At 38.3% G+C, this 16,891-nt stretch overlaps 1 protein-coding gene and 5 non-coding genes across 6 annotated transcripts; 5 read left to right on the top strand and 1 right to left on the bottom strand.

Moving 5' to 3' along the window:
* Positions 1–527: 527 nt before the first annotated feature.
* Positions 528–6,896, bottom strand: LOC101884080 (uncharacterized). The gene is made up of 8 exons (XM_021475604.3): positions 6,757–6,896; positions 6,315–6,398; positions 5,327–5,817; positions 4,826–5,153; positions 3,907–4,708; positions 3,601–3,810; positions 2,746–3,143; positions 528–2,564 (listed from the first exon to the last, which is right to left on the bottom strand). The coding sequence occupies exons 3-8, from the start codon at positions 5,701–5,703 to the stop codon at positions 2,499–2,501; spliced, it is 2,181 nt and encodes a 726-aa protein (XP_021331279.1). The 5' UTR covers positions 5,704–5,817; positions 6,315–6,398; positions 6,757–6,896; the 3' UTR covers positions 528–2,498.
* Positions 6,897–11,807: 4,911 nt separating this feature from the next.
* On the top strand, positions 11,808–11,888 carry trnas-gcu (transfer RNA serine (anticodon GCU)). Its single transcript has one exon. It is a non-coding gene; the product is annotated as a tRNA-Ser (tRNA).
* Positions 11,889–12,445: 557 nt separating this feature from the next.
* trnas-gcu (transfer RNA serine (anticodon GCU)) lies at positions 12,446–12,527 on the top strand. Its single transcript has one exon. It is a non-coding gene; the product is annotated as a tRNA-Ser (tRNA).
* A 766-nt stretch (positions 12,528–13,293) lies between these two features.
* trnas-acu (transfer RNA serine (anticodon ACU)) lies at positions 13,294–13,375 on the top strand. Its single transcript has one exon. It is a non-coding gene; the product is annotated as a tRNA-Ser (tRNA).
* A 548-nt stretch (positions 13,376–13,923) lies between these two features.
* trnas-gcu (transfer RNA serine (anticodon GCU)) lies at positions 13,924–14,005 on the top strand. The gene has a single exon. It is a non-coding gene; the product is annotated as a tRNA-Ser (tRNA).
* Positions 14,006–14,337: 332 nt separating this feature from the next.
* trnas-gcu (transfer RNA serine (anticodon GCU)) lies at positions 14,338–14,423 on the top strand. The gene has a single exon. It is a non-coding gene; the product is annotated as a tRNA-Ser (tRNA).
* The last annotated feature ends 2,468 nt before the right edge of the window (positions 14,424–16,891 follow it).

Here is a 16,891-nt window from a genome sequence, read left to right as displayed (position 1 = left end):
TTGGTTTATTATTACTCAATAAACTAACTGTTTGAATGTGTAATGCTCCAAGGTAAATAAAATATGCCTAAGCACTTTATTCTTGTGTTTTTTGACATTATTTCATGAAAAATAAAGCATACCAACTTGAATGTGTCATTATTTAGTAGTTGTTGTAGCATTATGCTTATGGTTATTATTGTTTTGTATTTTAATGTACAAATGATCTATAGAAATGTCATAGAGTATATAGTGAACACACACACACATATACATATATATATATAAATATATATATATATATATATATATATATATGTGTGTGTGTGTGTGTGTGTGTGTATAGTGTGCGTAGTGTATTTGGAATTAAAAGTCAAGTAGTCAGTTATTTATATATGCATTATTTATCTAACAATTGTCAACAGAACAGTAATGAATATAGAGTAGAAAATGTAAAAATAATAAATTAGTTATTAATAATACAGTATTAACAATATAAATAAACAATGTTAATAAAATGGTAAATACAAACAGAAACCGACACAAAGTGGACTTAAAAGTCAAGGACATTTATTAATCCAATATTTATTTAACAATGGTCAAAAAACAGTAATGAACATCAAATAAAAAATCTTAAAAATTAAATGTTAAATATTAACAGAATAAATACAAAATTAACAAATTAAATAAAATGTTAAATAAATTTAGAAATCAAAACAATAAGTGAAATAGAATAAATTTAACTATTATGGTTGTAACCTGTATACACTTTATACATACACACACATATAAAAAATAAGTTAAATAAAATGTCAACAAAATAAATAAACTATTTAAATAAAAAGTGCAATAAAACAGAATCAAACAAGTTAATTAAAGAACTATTATGGTTATAAATCTGTTTATTATCTGTACACACACACATATATAAATAATAAGTTAAATAAAATGTTAACAAAATAAATACACTATTTAAATAAAATGCGCAATAAAATAGAAACCAACAACAAGTGAAATAGAATAAACTGTAGAACTATTATGGCTATAAACTATATAAATACACACACAAATATAAATAATAAATAAGTTAAATAAAATGTTAACAAAATAAATTATTAAAAAGTAAAATGTGCAAAAAAACAAGTGAAATAGAATAAATTAAATTATTATGGTTATAAACTGTAAACACTATACACACACACACACACACACACACACACACACACACACACATGAATAATATATACGTTAAATAAAATGTCAACAAAATAAATACACTATTTAAAGAAAATGTGAAATAAAAATATAAACTAACAGCAAGTGAAATTGAATAAATAGAAGAACTATTACACTATATACATACACAAACAAACAAACACATTATTTTGGATTGGTCCTTTTCATTTCCTCTAGCCCCTCTTCTTTAGTTAAAGTTTCAGTCTATGGGCAGTACACCCTGCCCCTGAGTTGGCTATGGCCTGTGGCATTTGTTTTGAACTGCCCACACTTTTTACAAGTGTTCGCTTGAACAGTTCTCCGGTACGGTCTTTTGGGAATGGCTCCAGATGTGGACGGTGATGCAGCAGGCTATGAGCTGGTACTGGACATTGTTGGCTGAAGTGGTGGCTGTCTGAGTGGCATCCCCTGCACCATTGGGATACCCTGGGCCATCTGCACTCCTTGCATCATCGGGATACCCTGGGCCATAGGGATTCCCTGGACCATTGGCACAGCCTGGAACATTGGTACACCCTGAAACATCGGCATACCCTGGTGTAGCTGGGATGTATATGTTGGGTACCATCTGCAGCGATGCTCCAGGTGCTGGTGGTGTAAATATGACCTGGGTCTGTACTGGTGCCTTGGGTCTGAGTGGGGGTCGTCCAACAGATGTCTGCCTCTGCCTTGCCTGACCTGCTGTGCTCTCTGGCAACACATACTGGTGCTGCTCTCCTGGTTGGTCTGGCTCTGTCCGAAGACTTTTGGCAACTGGGAGAGGTTCCTGGGCTTCTGGGAGGGGTTGAGGCGACTGAATACCCTGAAGCAGCACAGACAGCTCCTGCTTCTTTTGTCTGTTAGGGTTAGACCACTGAATCAGGGTATTCTGGTTTACCTCAACCAGCTGCATGGATGTACCTCCCATTACCAAGCTGTTGCCCAGAGTTGCCTAATCCTGCGGTAGTCTTGCAGGATCAGAGACCATCTTGAAAGGGTTCCCTTGCCTTTTCGCTTGGGACTAGGGTGGATGGTACAAAGCCTAATAAAGATGGTCTCCACAAGACGGCAACAGTCAGGCCACTGAGCAGGAGAACTGCTTGCACCCAGCACACATCTGGTAGTGCTCTCCACGCCAGGGGTGTGAGTGGGCTTCTTGGGTGTTTTAAATCGCCCACTCAGCAGTCGCTTCTGGTGTCGAGCTGCATACACCACCCGCTTTTTGTCTCGGTCATGCAGGCTTTGCCAAAGACCAATAATTTGGCCTCCTGGTTGGTGAGGCTGAGGCTTTTGTGGGTCCGGAGCTAAACCAGATATTCAGCCAGCCTGTCCATATGATGGAAGCCCGGAATATTATAGTAGTCAACAGCCTAATGAAAGCACAACAAAAAAAAAAATAGCACATTAAATTGTTCAATGCATAATTCCATAATTGATTCTGTTATCATGTTGAAGCTGCACTACAGAAATAAACCTGATGCGTGTTTGACTTTACACTTTATTTTAAAATTATTCTAGATCATTGTAAAGACAAAAATTAGTGGGACTTACAGTCTCTTCATCACCATCATCATCGTCGTCATCATCATTATCTTCGTCATCATCTTCCGTAGCCTCTTCTGGCTCTAAGGGCACAGGTGAAATTGGTTCTTCAGGCTGCGCAGGTGGGTCAGGGACCAGTGCAGGGCATGTGGAGACCGGCAAAGAAGCGACACTGCTGGTGACTGCAGTGGAGGAACCCGATCTCAATGTGGAGGAGGATGGTGACAGAGCAGCCTCCGGATCAGCAATAGTGTGATCCTCATTGATGTCACAGAAGCCCTCATCTTCTTCTCGCTCATCCACATTGAGATCCTCAATGAGCTCAGCAGTCTGCTCACAGTCTGGGTTCATGTTCTGCAGTGCCTGACCAGTCTGCTGGAACAGATACTGCACTCCAATGAGCTCACCTGAAAAAAATAAATGAAACATAAATAAACAAGAGCCATGTTTGATTGGGTGTTGAAGTAGCAAGTAGTTTTAAAAGCTCAACGTCAAGGAAGAAACAAACAAAATCATACATTTTAGTCAGAGATCCAAAACATAATAAATATTCTGGACAAAACATCTAATAAAATGCAATGGAAAAACAACGAAGACAGAGAAATGTACAAATAAATTTCCCTCAAAGCTTGTAGCATTATGTTTGATAATGACATGTAATAATAATGTAATAATAATTTTGTATCTTGCTTTACTTCAGTAAATAGTCATGAAACAATACATTTGTTCTTACAAATATTTAAGGACAAGTAAAGATTTCACAGCACAAAGCTCATGAACATTGACCTACTGTATCAAACTGGATACAGTAGATGGAGAGAACACAGAAATTGCAGGTTTATTAACAATAGCAAAATCTCTTACCAGTGTAACGTGCAGGCGGACAAAAGTTGGGCACCACTTTTCTCCCAAACAACTTTTCAAAGTTGCAGTTTACACAGTAAACAAGTTCTCCTGTGTAGCTGCGTAAAGCTGATGGTTCAGATGCCAAGGAAGCAGCCTCCCGGTCCTGGTTCCACCTGTTTAGTCCCTCCAGCAAATAAATCTGAAAGTTCAGACTATTTGCGCTGGACCCTGTAAATATTAAAAACAATGTTTAGGACTTAATTAAAAAACAAACACACAAAGACATTTAATGCGTTTTTACACAATGTTTGTGCAGAATCATACCTGGGATGAAACGATTGAGGTGTAAATGAAAGGACTCGAGAGACGTGGAGCCCCTGGCACATCTGTAGGTCCGTAGCAGAATACCTCCCTTGGTTATGCTCCCCGTTTCAGTATAGAGCACGATACCAGGGGGGTCCTGAATGCATTTGATATGCTTTTTTTGGACACTCCAGATGTGCTCCATCCTTTCCTCGTCTAAAAGAGGAACGCCCAGCGAGTCATTGCCCTTGTTGCTCATGAGCTCAGTAAGAAGCTGTTCAAGTAGAAGGATGGTAGTCTCCTCCCCACAGGTCCTCCTCCGGCAATGGAGAGCCAGCTCCTCCCTGGTGAGATGCTTGTTGACATCAGCATCTGACAACGCAGGCCAACCTTGGGACATCAACAGTGCTCGCTTTGCTTGGCGTAGCAAAGAAACATCAGCCGCATCCCATTCAAAAATGCATGCAGAGATCCGTGACATGAAGATGGGATACAGTTGATGAGCATCAGTTGTACATCCCACGGCAATCCTGCGCATAAAGTGCCAGATGTCCAATTTCACAGTCAACTCCGGCCATCCACTGAACCTGGCTTTGAGTTTGGTCTCACCCACATCAGCGCAGCACCCACAGTCCACATACAAAACAGCAGGTGGATCCACACCAGCCTCCTGGTATCTTCTGACCAGCCCATCCACCATCCTGTCCAGTCCTGCTCCTTCCTGGGCAGTGAGCACACTTATCAGCACCTGACCAAACTCATTGCCAACAGAGGTGAGCCAGAGTCCTGTTCCTCTTGCTGTCCCAGCCAGCTTTTTTGTGATCTAGATTAGACAAGAGAAGAACCATGGTGTATCGTCAGATCAAGCAGACTACACAAAGGGTTTTTACCAATGCTGGAATATAATAAAGAAATTATAAATTGATGAATATCCACTAACCTTTTTAGTTGAATCCATCTTCAAGATGGACCCATGGGTCGATGTTATCCTGGCATGGATTTCATTCAACCTTGTCAAGATGTCCTGGCTGTAGACAGTGAGGAGCCACTTGCAGCTTGGCACAACTGTAGGTGCTGGGGGCTCCTGGAAGGTGATCGGCAACACCCCAGGTCCACTGAGGAAATCCACACACTGAGTGGTGTAGCGGGCCAGACGCTGGAGCCACTCTTCACTGTGGTTTTCCTTCAGTTGTTTGATGACCCTTGTGGGGCTGTTGCCTAGTCCACGCTCACGCAGTAGGCGAATGACTCTTATATCACAGGCGTACCTTAGGAAGAGAAGAATATTAATATAAACATATATATATATATATATATATATATATATATATATATATATATATATATATATATATATATATATATATTTGTAAAGTATTTTCATATATCTGTGATGATAGGTTAACAACTGCACGAGGAATAAAGGTGTTCAATTACTCACTTCTGTGTGAGAATGACCCGAAACTCTGAGCGATGGCCAAGATCCAGCTGCTGCAAGACAGTCTGACTCCAGGACACATGCGAGGCTTTGCACTTGGTACAGATGAGGGTTTCTGTAACCATGTTGTACATCCTGTCGATGTCCAGAACCTGCCGTGCCCTTTTGTGCAGACCTCCAACTGTCAGCTGATGCTGTCCACATGCAGGATTAGGGCAAAGGACTTTGACCCTCCACAGCTTGTATGGCATCCACAGCAAAAGTGAATGACAGAAAAATCTGTCTGGAGCTGGAGCCTGATTGTATATAAGTGCAGGCTGTGGAGGGTAATACCAGAGCTGGAGGTTGTCTAGAAGCTCTGGCTTTCCTTTGGACCCCATTTTAAAAAGCCTGCTGGCAATCCACTTGTGGTCCTCTGGTGGCAAGGTTTCAGCCCAAAGGCGCGGAAGTGGAACAGCTGATGGAGCTTGCAACAATGACCCAGAAGGTGCAGTCTGTGAAGGAAATAGATAAAACCTTTAGTCTGGTAATGTAAATGCACCTTACATATTTGAGTGAGTACCCTCACATGATATCATGATTATAATCTAAATACCTTTGATTTTAAGTGATTGTTTTTAAATACCTTATTATGTTTTTCAATTCCAAAAATCATTAATAGAATTTTACCAATAAACATTTTCTTTAAAGAAGCAAAAGTATTTTCCAATATAGTTTTTTCTCTTTTTCCTTTCTACTTTTCCATCCATTTTCTTTTCTTTTACTACTGTGAACATAAAATATCAACAACAGAAGGCGTAATTTTTGTGATTCTTTGCTTTATTTTTTCCTCTTTATTTTGTTAGCATTTATACATATATCAAGCTTAGTTAATTAACATCAAGTCAATTTAACTGGCTGGTCTTAAAACCACTTTGTGTGAATTCAGCTGGGGCAGCAAATATGCAAACCAAATTACCTTTTTTTGGACAGAAAATATGAAATTACTTACTGAGACAATGCCGGATGGCTCTGTGGAACTGGTCACTGCCGTAGTGGATGTGAGGACGGGGGCAGAAACTTGAAGGTCCTGTGTCTGTACAAACAAGCAGTATAACAAAGTGCATTTTGTAAATATATATCTATAAGTAACATTAACTAATCAGAATTTTTTGCAACCATTACTTTATTTGAACATTAATGTATAAAATACATTGGAAATGAATGATTGCTGCTAAACTGTAAAATTTTGTCACAGCGCTTCTATGCAGAACAAAAAGTTTAAAGAATGGTGCTTATTTTTAATATATATGTTTTTATGCACTGAAAGAATACTACAGAGATGTTTTATTGAGATTTAATGTGACTGTACTTAATAAAAATACGAATTTACGTAAAACAAATGCTTATACCAAATTCTCTCAGAAAGCTATGTGGATTATGACAATACTTACAGCCGTGCTTGGTGTAGAAGCACTACACACTGCTGAACTGGGCTGAACGTCAACCTGTGATGGTCTTCTAGCCACACTAAGATTTGGCTTTGCTGCAGCAATGTGGGATCCGGAAAATCTTGGTTTGGTGAACTCAAATAGGGCAAGACAAAAAGCATTTCACTAAAAACACTGTGTTCACAATGGCAAAATGTACACTACTGTTCAAAGGTTTGCGATCTGCTCAATGTATTTTTTTAATGTTTTAAATATGTTTATCAAGGCTACATTTATTTGATCTAATATTTAGTAAAAACTGGAATAATGTGAAATAATTATATAGGCAAATTAAATAAATAAAGAATAATTTATTCAAACAATTCAAATCAAATAAAATCAATTTAATTTATGAGCAAATCAAACACAATAGAATTCTTGTTATATATGATTAATATAAAGCTTTTATATTTTAACAATAATAATTTTTTTGAACATTAGTGTATATCACATTAAATTTCAAGCAATTAGAAACTATCTTTCTATATGTCTGTAGTACAATCAGTTTGATTTCTCTACAGTGTTTCGAGTTCAAGCTGTTTTTTACTACCAACCTCTGCTACTTTTACAGGTAGAAATAAGATATAAGTTAGAATAGATTTAATTAGACAACTGGTTCAGGTTCATTGCAAAAAAATGTGACACATTAGGCTTTGATTAAAATTATAGTTTTCTGCATCAAGGAGCAATATGCAAACAAATATTTTTTTTTACTACCAAAGGAATAAAGTATTGAATTATGTTATATACAGTATTATTGTACTATTATATACAGTTGAAGTCTTATTTATTAGCCCGCTTTTTTATTTTTTTCCACCAATTTCTGTTTAATGGAGAGAAGATTTGTTCAGCACATTTTTTTAAACATCAAAGTTTTAATAACCCATTTCTAAGAACTGATTAATTTTATCTTTGCCCTGATGACAGTAAATAATATTTGACTAGATATTCTTCAAGACACTTCTATACCACTTAAAGTGACATTTGAAGGTTTAACTAGGTAAATTAGGTTAACTAGGCAGGTTAGGGTAATTAGGCAAGTTATTGTATAACGATGGTTTGTTTTGTAGACTATGCCAAACAAAAAAAAAAAAAAGCTTAAAGAGGCTCATAATATTGACCTTGAAAAATGTATTCGAAATAAAACAAATAAGATTTTCTCCCAGAAGAAAAAATATTATCATACCTGTGGTAGCAAAAAAAAAAAAAAAAAAAAAAAAAAAAAAAATATATATATATATATATATATATATATATATATATATATATATATATATATATTTATATATTTTTTAAATAAGTACTTTTTCAAGATAATACCTCAGACTCGTTGTTTAGAAAAAGTACAAATTTTAGCTTACACTTAAAATCGAAACAAAGTATTTAATATTAGTGTTTATTATGTATCATTATCTGAAGACAAGAGGTAAAATGTAGCTTTAAAAACTGACCCTGACCATGACCTGACCATGTAATTTAATCCAAGCTTTTATATTTTAACAATAATAATTTTTTTTGAACATTAGTGTATATTACCTTACATTTCAAGCAATTAGAAACTACCACCTAATTTAAACTAATTTACTCAATTTAGTTTAAGCAGGTCTCTAGCAACACCTCAACTTTTTTATTGCTTTTTGTTCTTTTCTCTTCTATGTTTGAACTTTGAACTGAACTTTGATCACCTTGAACACTTGAAACACTGAAATTGTCATTTCTTTTGATTTTTAAAAAAATGTATTATTGACAATTGCGGTGAAATCTTTGATGCCACTGGTGGAGTAGACGGGGGCTGGGGCTGGGCCTCAAGTTGTCTCGTCTCCATCACCTCCTGAGCAGGTACAGTAGGGGCAGGTTGTTGCACCGTTTGTGCTGGAGCAGCAGAAGCAGTACTCTGCTAAAAATAATCACAAAAATACATATAATCATGAAAAAGGAAAGCCATTCTAGTAATTAAAAATAAACACATATTGACTCAAAAATGTACCTTTTGAGTGTGAAAACCACATGTGCATTTCAGCACACCTCCAAGCATGGTCCTCTGCCCACGAGATTGCAATGGGCATTTCTCAATCTGAAAAAATCATGAAAAATATAATAAATAATTTTACACAATACAAAAAACTTTTATAACTAATCAAGAATTATAACTCAATGACACCCTTAATGAAGCATTTTAATAGCTCTGTAAATTAATTTACCACTGTTTCTAAAGTGTGTAATATTTATTTAATATGTAATTGTACAGTTTGTATCTCCAAAAATGAAAAGAAGAATAAGAGGAACTGGACAGGAACATTTTAGGCCTTAAAACCACATGCTGTATACTGTACACTCATAATCCATTCCCCCACCTTTTCAGATCTCTCTCATAAACGGTCAAACTTACTAAATTATTTGACGTAAATCTCAAAATACATGAAATTTAAAACACTTTAATATTTAAAAACAAGTATGACATGTTTTACACAGATACTGTACTGAATGTACTGAAGCCTAACAAGTTAACGTTACTCTGTTAAGCAAATTTCAACAAACATTATATCATGTAAACGAAATACACACCCTTTGATAAATCTTATGCCACTTTCTTTGTCGAGGAGCTGGCCTGTTGCCCTAATTTTATGGCCAAAATCCTGTGCAGGCAAACTTTTTCAGACGTGAAATCCAGTCAGCGTCTGACATAGCTTTATGAGATTTTTCAGACATTTTTTTTTCCTATAAATAAAAGGTTTTGAATTAAAGTATTCAAATTTGAAATACAACACACTAAAACATTAATTCGTGCAATTGTGTAGTTTTTCTTACCTTTTTTAAGAAATCACTATCGGAAAAAATCCTTTACTTTAAGCAAAACGATGCTGTGCTCTGTCGAATGATGCTGTTCGTTGAATATCACTGATGGTCACTGAACTTTTTTGACTTCTGACCCGCCTCCAGAGGACCGCATCATTCCTTCGTGTACCTTCGGCTCAGTTCGGAAAATTGATTGACATCTGACTAACCTGTTTGACTGCACACCTAGCGGTGAATCTTGGAACGGTTCCTTCCCCAGCTTTAACATTGCCATGACTCTGATTGGTCAAATGTTGAAAATGTTGAGAATTCCGGTCTGCGATTGGCTGCAAATGTTCAGGCGCTGCAACATGATTGGCAACAATGTTGGAGCGAATCGCTCCGATTGGCTCTCATCTTCAACATTTGTGAAATATTGATGGACAATCCTTCAGCAGCTGGCATTGCTAATCCATTGTGCTCTTTAAATCCCATCCTCGTCGCTAATATGTCCTGGCATTCGAGAGAGCCTGGTGCTTCTGTGGAACTTGTTTTACTCTCACTCTTTTAGCGTTTTGAAGGATGTTGTTGCAAAATTTTATTACGAAGTGGCCAAGTCCATCGAATCCCATCCTTGTCGTTCAAATGCTTTGGCGTTTGAAAGAGGCCGTTGCTTTTGTGAAAGGTGTTTTACTCGCACGCTCTTATCGTTTTAAAGAATGTTGTTGCAAAAATTCATGTCATCTTTACCGAAAAGAGCTGCAAATACATGCAGAAATGCTATAGTCCAGCCCCCATCAGGAAAGGGAGTATATACATGACGAGGTGGCCGAGTCCATCGAATCCCATTCTTGTCGTTCATATGGCAAAACTAAAAGTCATCTTACCGAAAATAGTTGCAGAAACATACATTTACAAATATGTGCCACAGTCCGGCCTCCACCAGAGAAAAAGGTGTATACGAGATGAGTTGGCAGAGTGGTTAAGGCGATGAACTGCTAGTCCATTGTGCTTTGCACACGTGTGTCTGAATCCCATACTCGTTGCTAACATGTTCTGGCATTCGATAGAATGGTGTTTCTGTAGAAGTTGTTTTACTATCACTCTCTTAGCGGTTTGAAGGATGTTGTTGCAAAATTTAATGTCATCTTTATAAAAAAAAGAGCTGCAAATACAAACATATATGCCATAGTCCAGCCCCCATCATGAAAGTGAGTACATACATGACGAGGTGGAAGAGTCCATCGAATCCAATCCTTGTCGTTCAAATGCTCTGGCATTTAAAAGAGGCCGGTGCTTCCGTGGAAGGTGTTTTACTCGCACGCTCTTATCGTTTTGAAGGATGTTGTTGCAAAATTTAACGTCATCTTTACCGAAAATAGCAGCAAATACATACCGAAATGCCATAGTCCAGCCCCCAACAGGCAAGTGAGTACATACATGATGGGGTGGCCGAGTCCATCGAATCCCATTTTTGTCGTTCATTTGATCTTTCGTTCATACGGCAAAACTGAAAGTCATCTTACCGAAAATAGTTGCTGAAACATACATATACAATTATGTGCCAAAGTCCGGCCTCCACTAGAGAAAAAGGAAAATACATGACGTGTTGGCCATGTGGTTAACGCGATGGACTGCTAGTCCATTATGCACTGCATGAGTGGGTTTGAAACCCATCCTCGTGCTCATTTGATTCGGCATTCGAGAGATCATGGTGTTTCTGTAGAATTTCGTTTATTCTCATTATTTTAGCGTTTTAAAGGATGTTGTTGCAAAATTTGATGTCATCTTTATCAAAAATAGCTGAAAATACAAACATATATGCCATAGTCCAGCCCCCATCATGAAAGTGAGTACATACATGACGAGGTGGAAGAGTCCATCGAATCCCATCCTTGTCGTTCAAAAGCTCTGGCGTTTGAAAGAGGCCGGTGCTTCTGTGGAAGGTGTTTTACTCGCACATTCTTATCGTTTTGAAGGATGTTGTTGAAAATTTAACGTCATCTTTACCGAAAATAGCAGCCAATATATACAGAAATGCCGTAGTCCAGCCCCCAAGAGGAAAGTGAGTACATATATGACGGGGTGGCCGAGTCCATCGAATCCCATTTTTGTCGTTCATTTGCTCTGTCGATCATACGGCAAAACTGAAAGTCATCTTACCGAAAATAGTTGCAGAAACATACATATACAAATATGTGCCACAGTCCGGCCTCCCCCATAGAAGAAGGATAGTATGTGACGAGGTGGCCGAGTGGTTAAGGCGATGGACTGCTAATCCATTGTGCTCTGCACGTGTGGGTCGAATCCCATCCTCGTCGCTCAAATGTTCTGGCATTCGAAAGATCATTGTGTTTCTGTAGAAGTACTTTTACTCTCACTCTTTTATCGTTTTGAAGGATGTTGTTGCAAAATTTAACGTCATCTTTACCGAAAATAGCAGCAAATACATACAGAAATGTCATATTCCAGCCCCCAACAGGAAAGTGAGTACATACATGACGAGGTGGAAGAGTCCATCGAATCCCATCCTTGTCGTTCAAAAGCTCTGGCGTTTGAAAGAGGCTGGTGCTTCTGTGGAAGGTGTTTTACTCGCACACTCTTATCGTTTTGAAGGATGTTGTTGCAAAATTGAATGTCATCTTTACCGAAAATAGCAGCAAATACATACTGAAATGCCGTAGTCCAGCCCCCAACAGGCAAGTGAGTATATACATGACGGGGTGGCCGAGTCCATCAAATCCCATTTTTGTCGTTCATTTGCTCTGTCAATCATACGGCAAAACTGAAAGTCATCTTACCGAAAATAGTTGCAGAAACATACATTAACAAATATGTGCCACAGTCCAGCCTCCACCAGAGAAGAAGGAAAGGACGTGACGAGGTGGCCGAGTGGTTAAGGTGATGGACTGCTAATCCATTGTGCTCTGCACGCGTGGGTTCAAATCCCATCCTTGTCGCTCACATGTTCTGGCATTCGAGAGAACATGATGTTTGTGTAGAAGTTCTCTCACTCTTTTATCGTTTTGAAGGATGTTGTTGCAAAATTTTATGTCAACCTTATCGAAAATAACTGCAAATACAAACATATGCCATAGTCCAGCCCCCATCATGAAAGTGAGTACATACATGATGAGGTGGAAAAGTCCATCGAATCCCATCCTTGTCGTTCAAATGCTCTGGCGTTTGAAAGAGGCCGGTGCTTCCGTGGAAGGTGTTTTACTCGCACGCTCTGATCGTTTTGAAGGATGTTGTTGCAAAATTTAACTTCATCTTTACCGAAAATAGCAGCAAATACATACAGAAATGTCATATTCCAGCCCCCATCATGAAAGTGAATACATACATGACGAGGTGGAAGGGTCCATCGAATCCCATCCTTGTCGTTCGAATGCTCTGGCGTTTGAAAGAGGTTGGTGCTTCCGTGGAAGGTGTTTTACTCGCACGCTCTTATCGTTTTGAAGGATGTTGTTGCAAAATTTAACGTCATCTTTACCGAAAATAGCAGCCAATATATACAGAAATGCCGTAGTCCAGCCCCCAACAGGAAAGTGAGTACATACATGACGGGGTGGCCGAGTCCATCGAATCCCATTTTTGTCGTTCATTTGCTCTGTCGATCATACGGCAAAATTGAAAGTCATCTTACCGAAAATAGTTGCAGAACCATACATATACACATATGTGCCACAGTCCAGCCTCTACCAGAGAAAAAGAATGACACGCGACGAAGTGGCCGAGTGGTTAAGGTGATGGACTACTAATCCATTGTGCTCTGCACTCGTGGGTTCGAATCCCATCCTCGTCGCTCATATGTTCTGGTATTTGAGAGATCATGGTGTTTCTGTAGAAGTTCTCTCACTCTTTTAGCGTTTTGAAGGATGTTGTTGCAAAATTTTATGTCAACTTTATCGAAAATAGCTGCAATTACAAACATATGCCATAGTCCAGCCCCCATCATGAAAGTGAGTACATACATGACGAGGTGGAAGAGTCCATCGAATCCCATCCTTGTCGTTCAAAAGCTCTGGCGTTTGAAAGAGGCCGGTGCTTCTGTGGAAGGTGTTTTACTCGCACGCTCTTATCGTTTTGAAGGATGTTGTTGCAAAATTTAACGTCATCTTTACCGAAAATAGCAGCCAATATATACAGAAATGCCGTAGTCCAGCCCCCAACAGGAAAGTAAGTACATATATGACGGGGTGGCCGAGTCCATCGAATCCCATTTTTACGTTCATTTGCTCTGTCGTTCATACGGCAAAATTGAAAGTCATCTTACCGAAAATAGTTGCAGAAACATACATATACAAATATGTGCCACAGTCTGGCCTCCCCCATAGAAGAAGGATAGTTTGTGACGAGGTGGCCGAGTGGTTAAGGCGATGGACTGCTAATCCATTGTGCTCTGCATGCGTGGGTTCGAATCCCATCCTCGTCGCTCATATGTTCTGGCATTTGGGAGATCTTGGTGTTTCTGTAGAAATTCTCTCACTCTTACAGCGTTTTGAAGGATGTTGTTGCAAAATTTTATGTCAACTTTATCGGAAATAGCTGCAAATACAAACATATGCCATAGTCCAGCCCCCATCATAAAAGTGTGTACATACATGACGAGGTGGAAGAGTCCATCGAATCCCATTTTTGTCGTTCATTTGCTCTGTCGATCATACAGCAAAACTGAAAGTCATCTTACCGAAAATAGTTGCAGAAACATACATTTACAATTATGTGCCACAGTCGGGCCTCCAGCAGAGAAGAAGGAAAGGACGTGACGAGGTGGCCGAGTGGTTAAGGCGATGGACTGCTAATCCATTGTGTTCTGCACGCGTGGGTTCGAATCCCATCCTCGTAGCTCATATGTTCTGGCATTCGAGAGATCATGATGTTTCTGTAGAAGTTCTTTTACTCTCACTCTTTTATCGTTTTGAAGGATGTTGTTGCAAAATTTAACGTCATCTTTACCGAAAATAGCAGCAAATACATACAGAAATCCTATAGTCCAGCCCATATCAGGAAAGTGAGTACATACATGATGAGGTGGAAGGGTCCATCAAATCCCATCCTTGTTGTTCAAATGCTTTGGCATTTGAAAGAGCCTGGTGCTTCCGTGGAAGGTGTTTTACTCGCACGCTCTTGTCGTTTTGAAGGATGTTGTCGTTCTTATGCTCTGTCGTTCATATGGCAAAACTGAAATTCATCTTACCGACAATAGTTGCAGAAACATATGTAACCCTAGTGAAATAGTTAAAGTATAATCATATTATTATTATATCTACAAGTCTTTATAAATATGATAAACAAAATAAAATTCATGTATACAAATGTAGTTTGAGGTAAAGTAACAACCAATCGTAAGAGCGGGTTGTTAGCTCCGCCCCTTCCAGCTTGCCACAGAGAGAGAGCAGAGACGAGACCGGTTGGCAAAATAATAGAGGAGCAAACTTGAACAAAAAGATTAAAATACAGTATGTTATGATTCCCAAACAGTTTAAAAGTGATTGTAGTTGTACTAAATCAAGTTGTACCTGCAAAAGTGTTAGTGTTAGGGTGGAGTTGCATCAATCTTTAGTGATTTCCTTAATATTAAACAGAGAAACGGACTTATGTTTAGCTCCTTTGAAGTATTATCGCTTAATGTTCAGCTTCCAGATACTATACAAAAACCTATGTTATCTCTCGCTTTAATCACCATATATAGACCCCCAGGACCCTATGTCAAATTTCTAAAAGAATTTTCTGATTTTATTTCTGACTTACTAGTCAAAACTGATAAAATGCTAATTGTAGGTGACTTTAACATCCACATAGATGACGCTAATGATACATTAGGACTCGCGTTTATGGATTTAATACACTCACTTGGGATAAAGCAAAACGTTGTGGGTCCAACCCATCGCTTAAAGCATACATTAGATCTAATTCTGTCTTATGGAATCGAGGTTATTGACGTAGACATTATACCACAAAGTGATGATATTACAGATCACTACCTCTTACTATATAAGCTGTGTTTACCTGAAATCAGCAAACCCGCTCCAATACGCCGCCCTAGTAGAACTATTGTTCCGTCAACTAAAGATGAATTTATAAATAACTTACCTGATCTCTCTCTATTTCGTAATGCACCCGCAAACTCAAATGATCTTGATGTAGTAACCAGCAGTATGGATGCCATCTTTACTAGCACACTAAATACTGTGGCACCCATCAAATTAAAAAAGGCTAGAGAGATTAAAACTATACCATGGTATAATAGTCATACTCGTGCGCTAAAAACAGCAACCCGCGCCCTGGAACGTAAATGGAAAAAAACTAATTTAGAGGTCTTTAGAATTGCGTACAAAGACAGTATGTCCAGCTATAGGAGGGCTCTAAAATCTGCCAGGACCGAGCACCTGCGCAAACTGATAGAAAATAATCATAACAATCCTAGATTTTTATTTAACACCATCTCTAAATTAGCTAATAATCGGTCATCCTTGGAACAAACTACTCCACCGCAAATTAGTAGTGATGACTTCATGAATTTTTTCAGTAATAAAATAGAAGGCTTTAGACAAAAAATAGGAGATGCCAAACTTTCTGCACCGGCTTATACTCCAAATCCTGTAAATATTTCATTAAATCATAATAATAACCTACACTGCTTCAAAATCATAGAACAGGAAGAGCTAGATAAAATTATAAATAGCTCTAAACCAGCTACGTGTATGCTGGACTCAATTCCAACAAAATTACTGAAAGAGCTGCTACCTGCTATAGGAGAACCTCTTCTTAACATTATCAACTCTTCTTTATCTATAGGCCATGTTCCAAACTCTTACAAGCTAGCTGTTATTAAGCCTATTATTAAGAAACCGCAACTAGACACCAACAACTTAGCTAACTATAGGCCTATTTCAAATCTTCCATTTATGTCTAAAATACTAGAAAAAGTTGTTTCCACTCAATTATGCTCTTTTCTGCAGACGAACAATATTTTTGAAGTGTTTCAGTCAGGTTTCAGGGCTCACCACAGTACAGAAACCGCCTTAGTGAAAATAACCAATGATTTACTCTTAGCTGCTGACCGAGGGTGCGTCTCGCTATTAGTTTTACTCGATCTTAGTGCGGCATTTGATACCATAGACCACAATATCCTCATAAATCGCTTAAAGTCTACAGGTGTCCAGGGACAGGCTCTACAATGGTTTAAGTCATACTTAACTGACCGCTACCAGTTTGTGAATATTAATGGACAGCCTTCACAAATCTGCCCAGTAAAGTATGGGGTGCCTCAAGGATCAGTTTTAGGCCCTTTACTGTTTACAATTTATATGCTACC

Source organism: Danio rerio, chromosome 4 (genome assembly GCF_049306965.1).
Source record: "Danio rerio strain Tuebingen ecotype United States chromosome 4, GRCz12tu, whole genome shotgun sequence".
Classification (NCBI taxonomy): Eukaryota; Metazoa; Chordata; class Actinopteri; order Cypriniformes; family Danionidae; genus Danio; species Danio rerio.
Note: the sequence above shows the minus strand (reverse complement) of the source record. Positions and strands in the feature narration are given on the sequence as shown.

Coding starts and splice junctions, on each gene's coding strand:
- LOC101884080 (XM_021475604.3), bottom strand. CDS start 5,703: ATGGGGTCCAAAGGAAAGCCAGAGCTTCTAGACAACCTCCAGCTCTGG. Junction 5,154..5,326: donor CGGGTCATTCTCACACAGAA/GTGAGTAATTGA, acceptor TCTCTTCCTAAG/GTACGCCTGTGATATAAGAG. Junction 2,565..2,745: donor ATGATGGTGATGAAGAGACT/GTAAGTCCCACT, acceptor TGCTTTCATTAG/GCTGTTGACTACTATAATAT.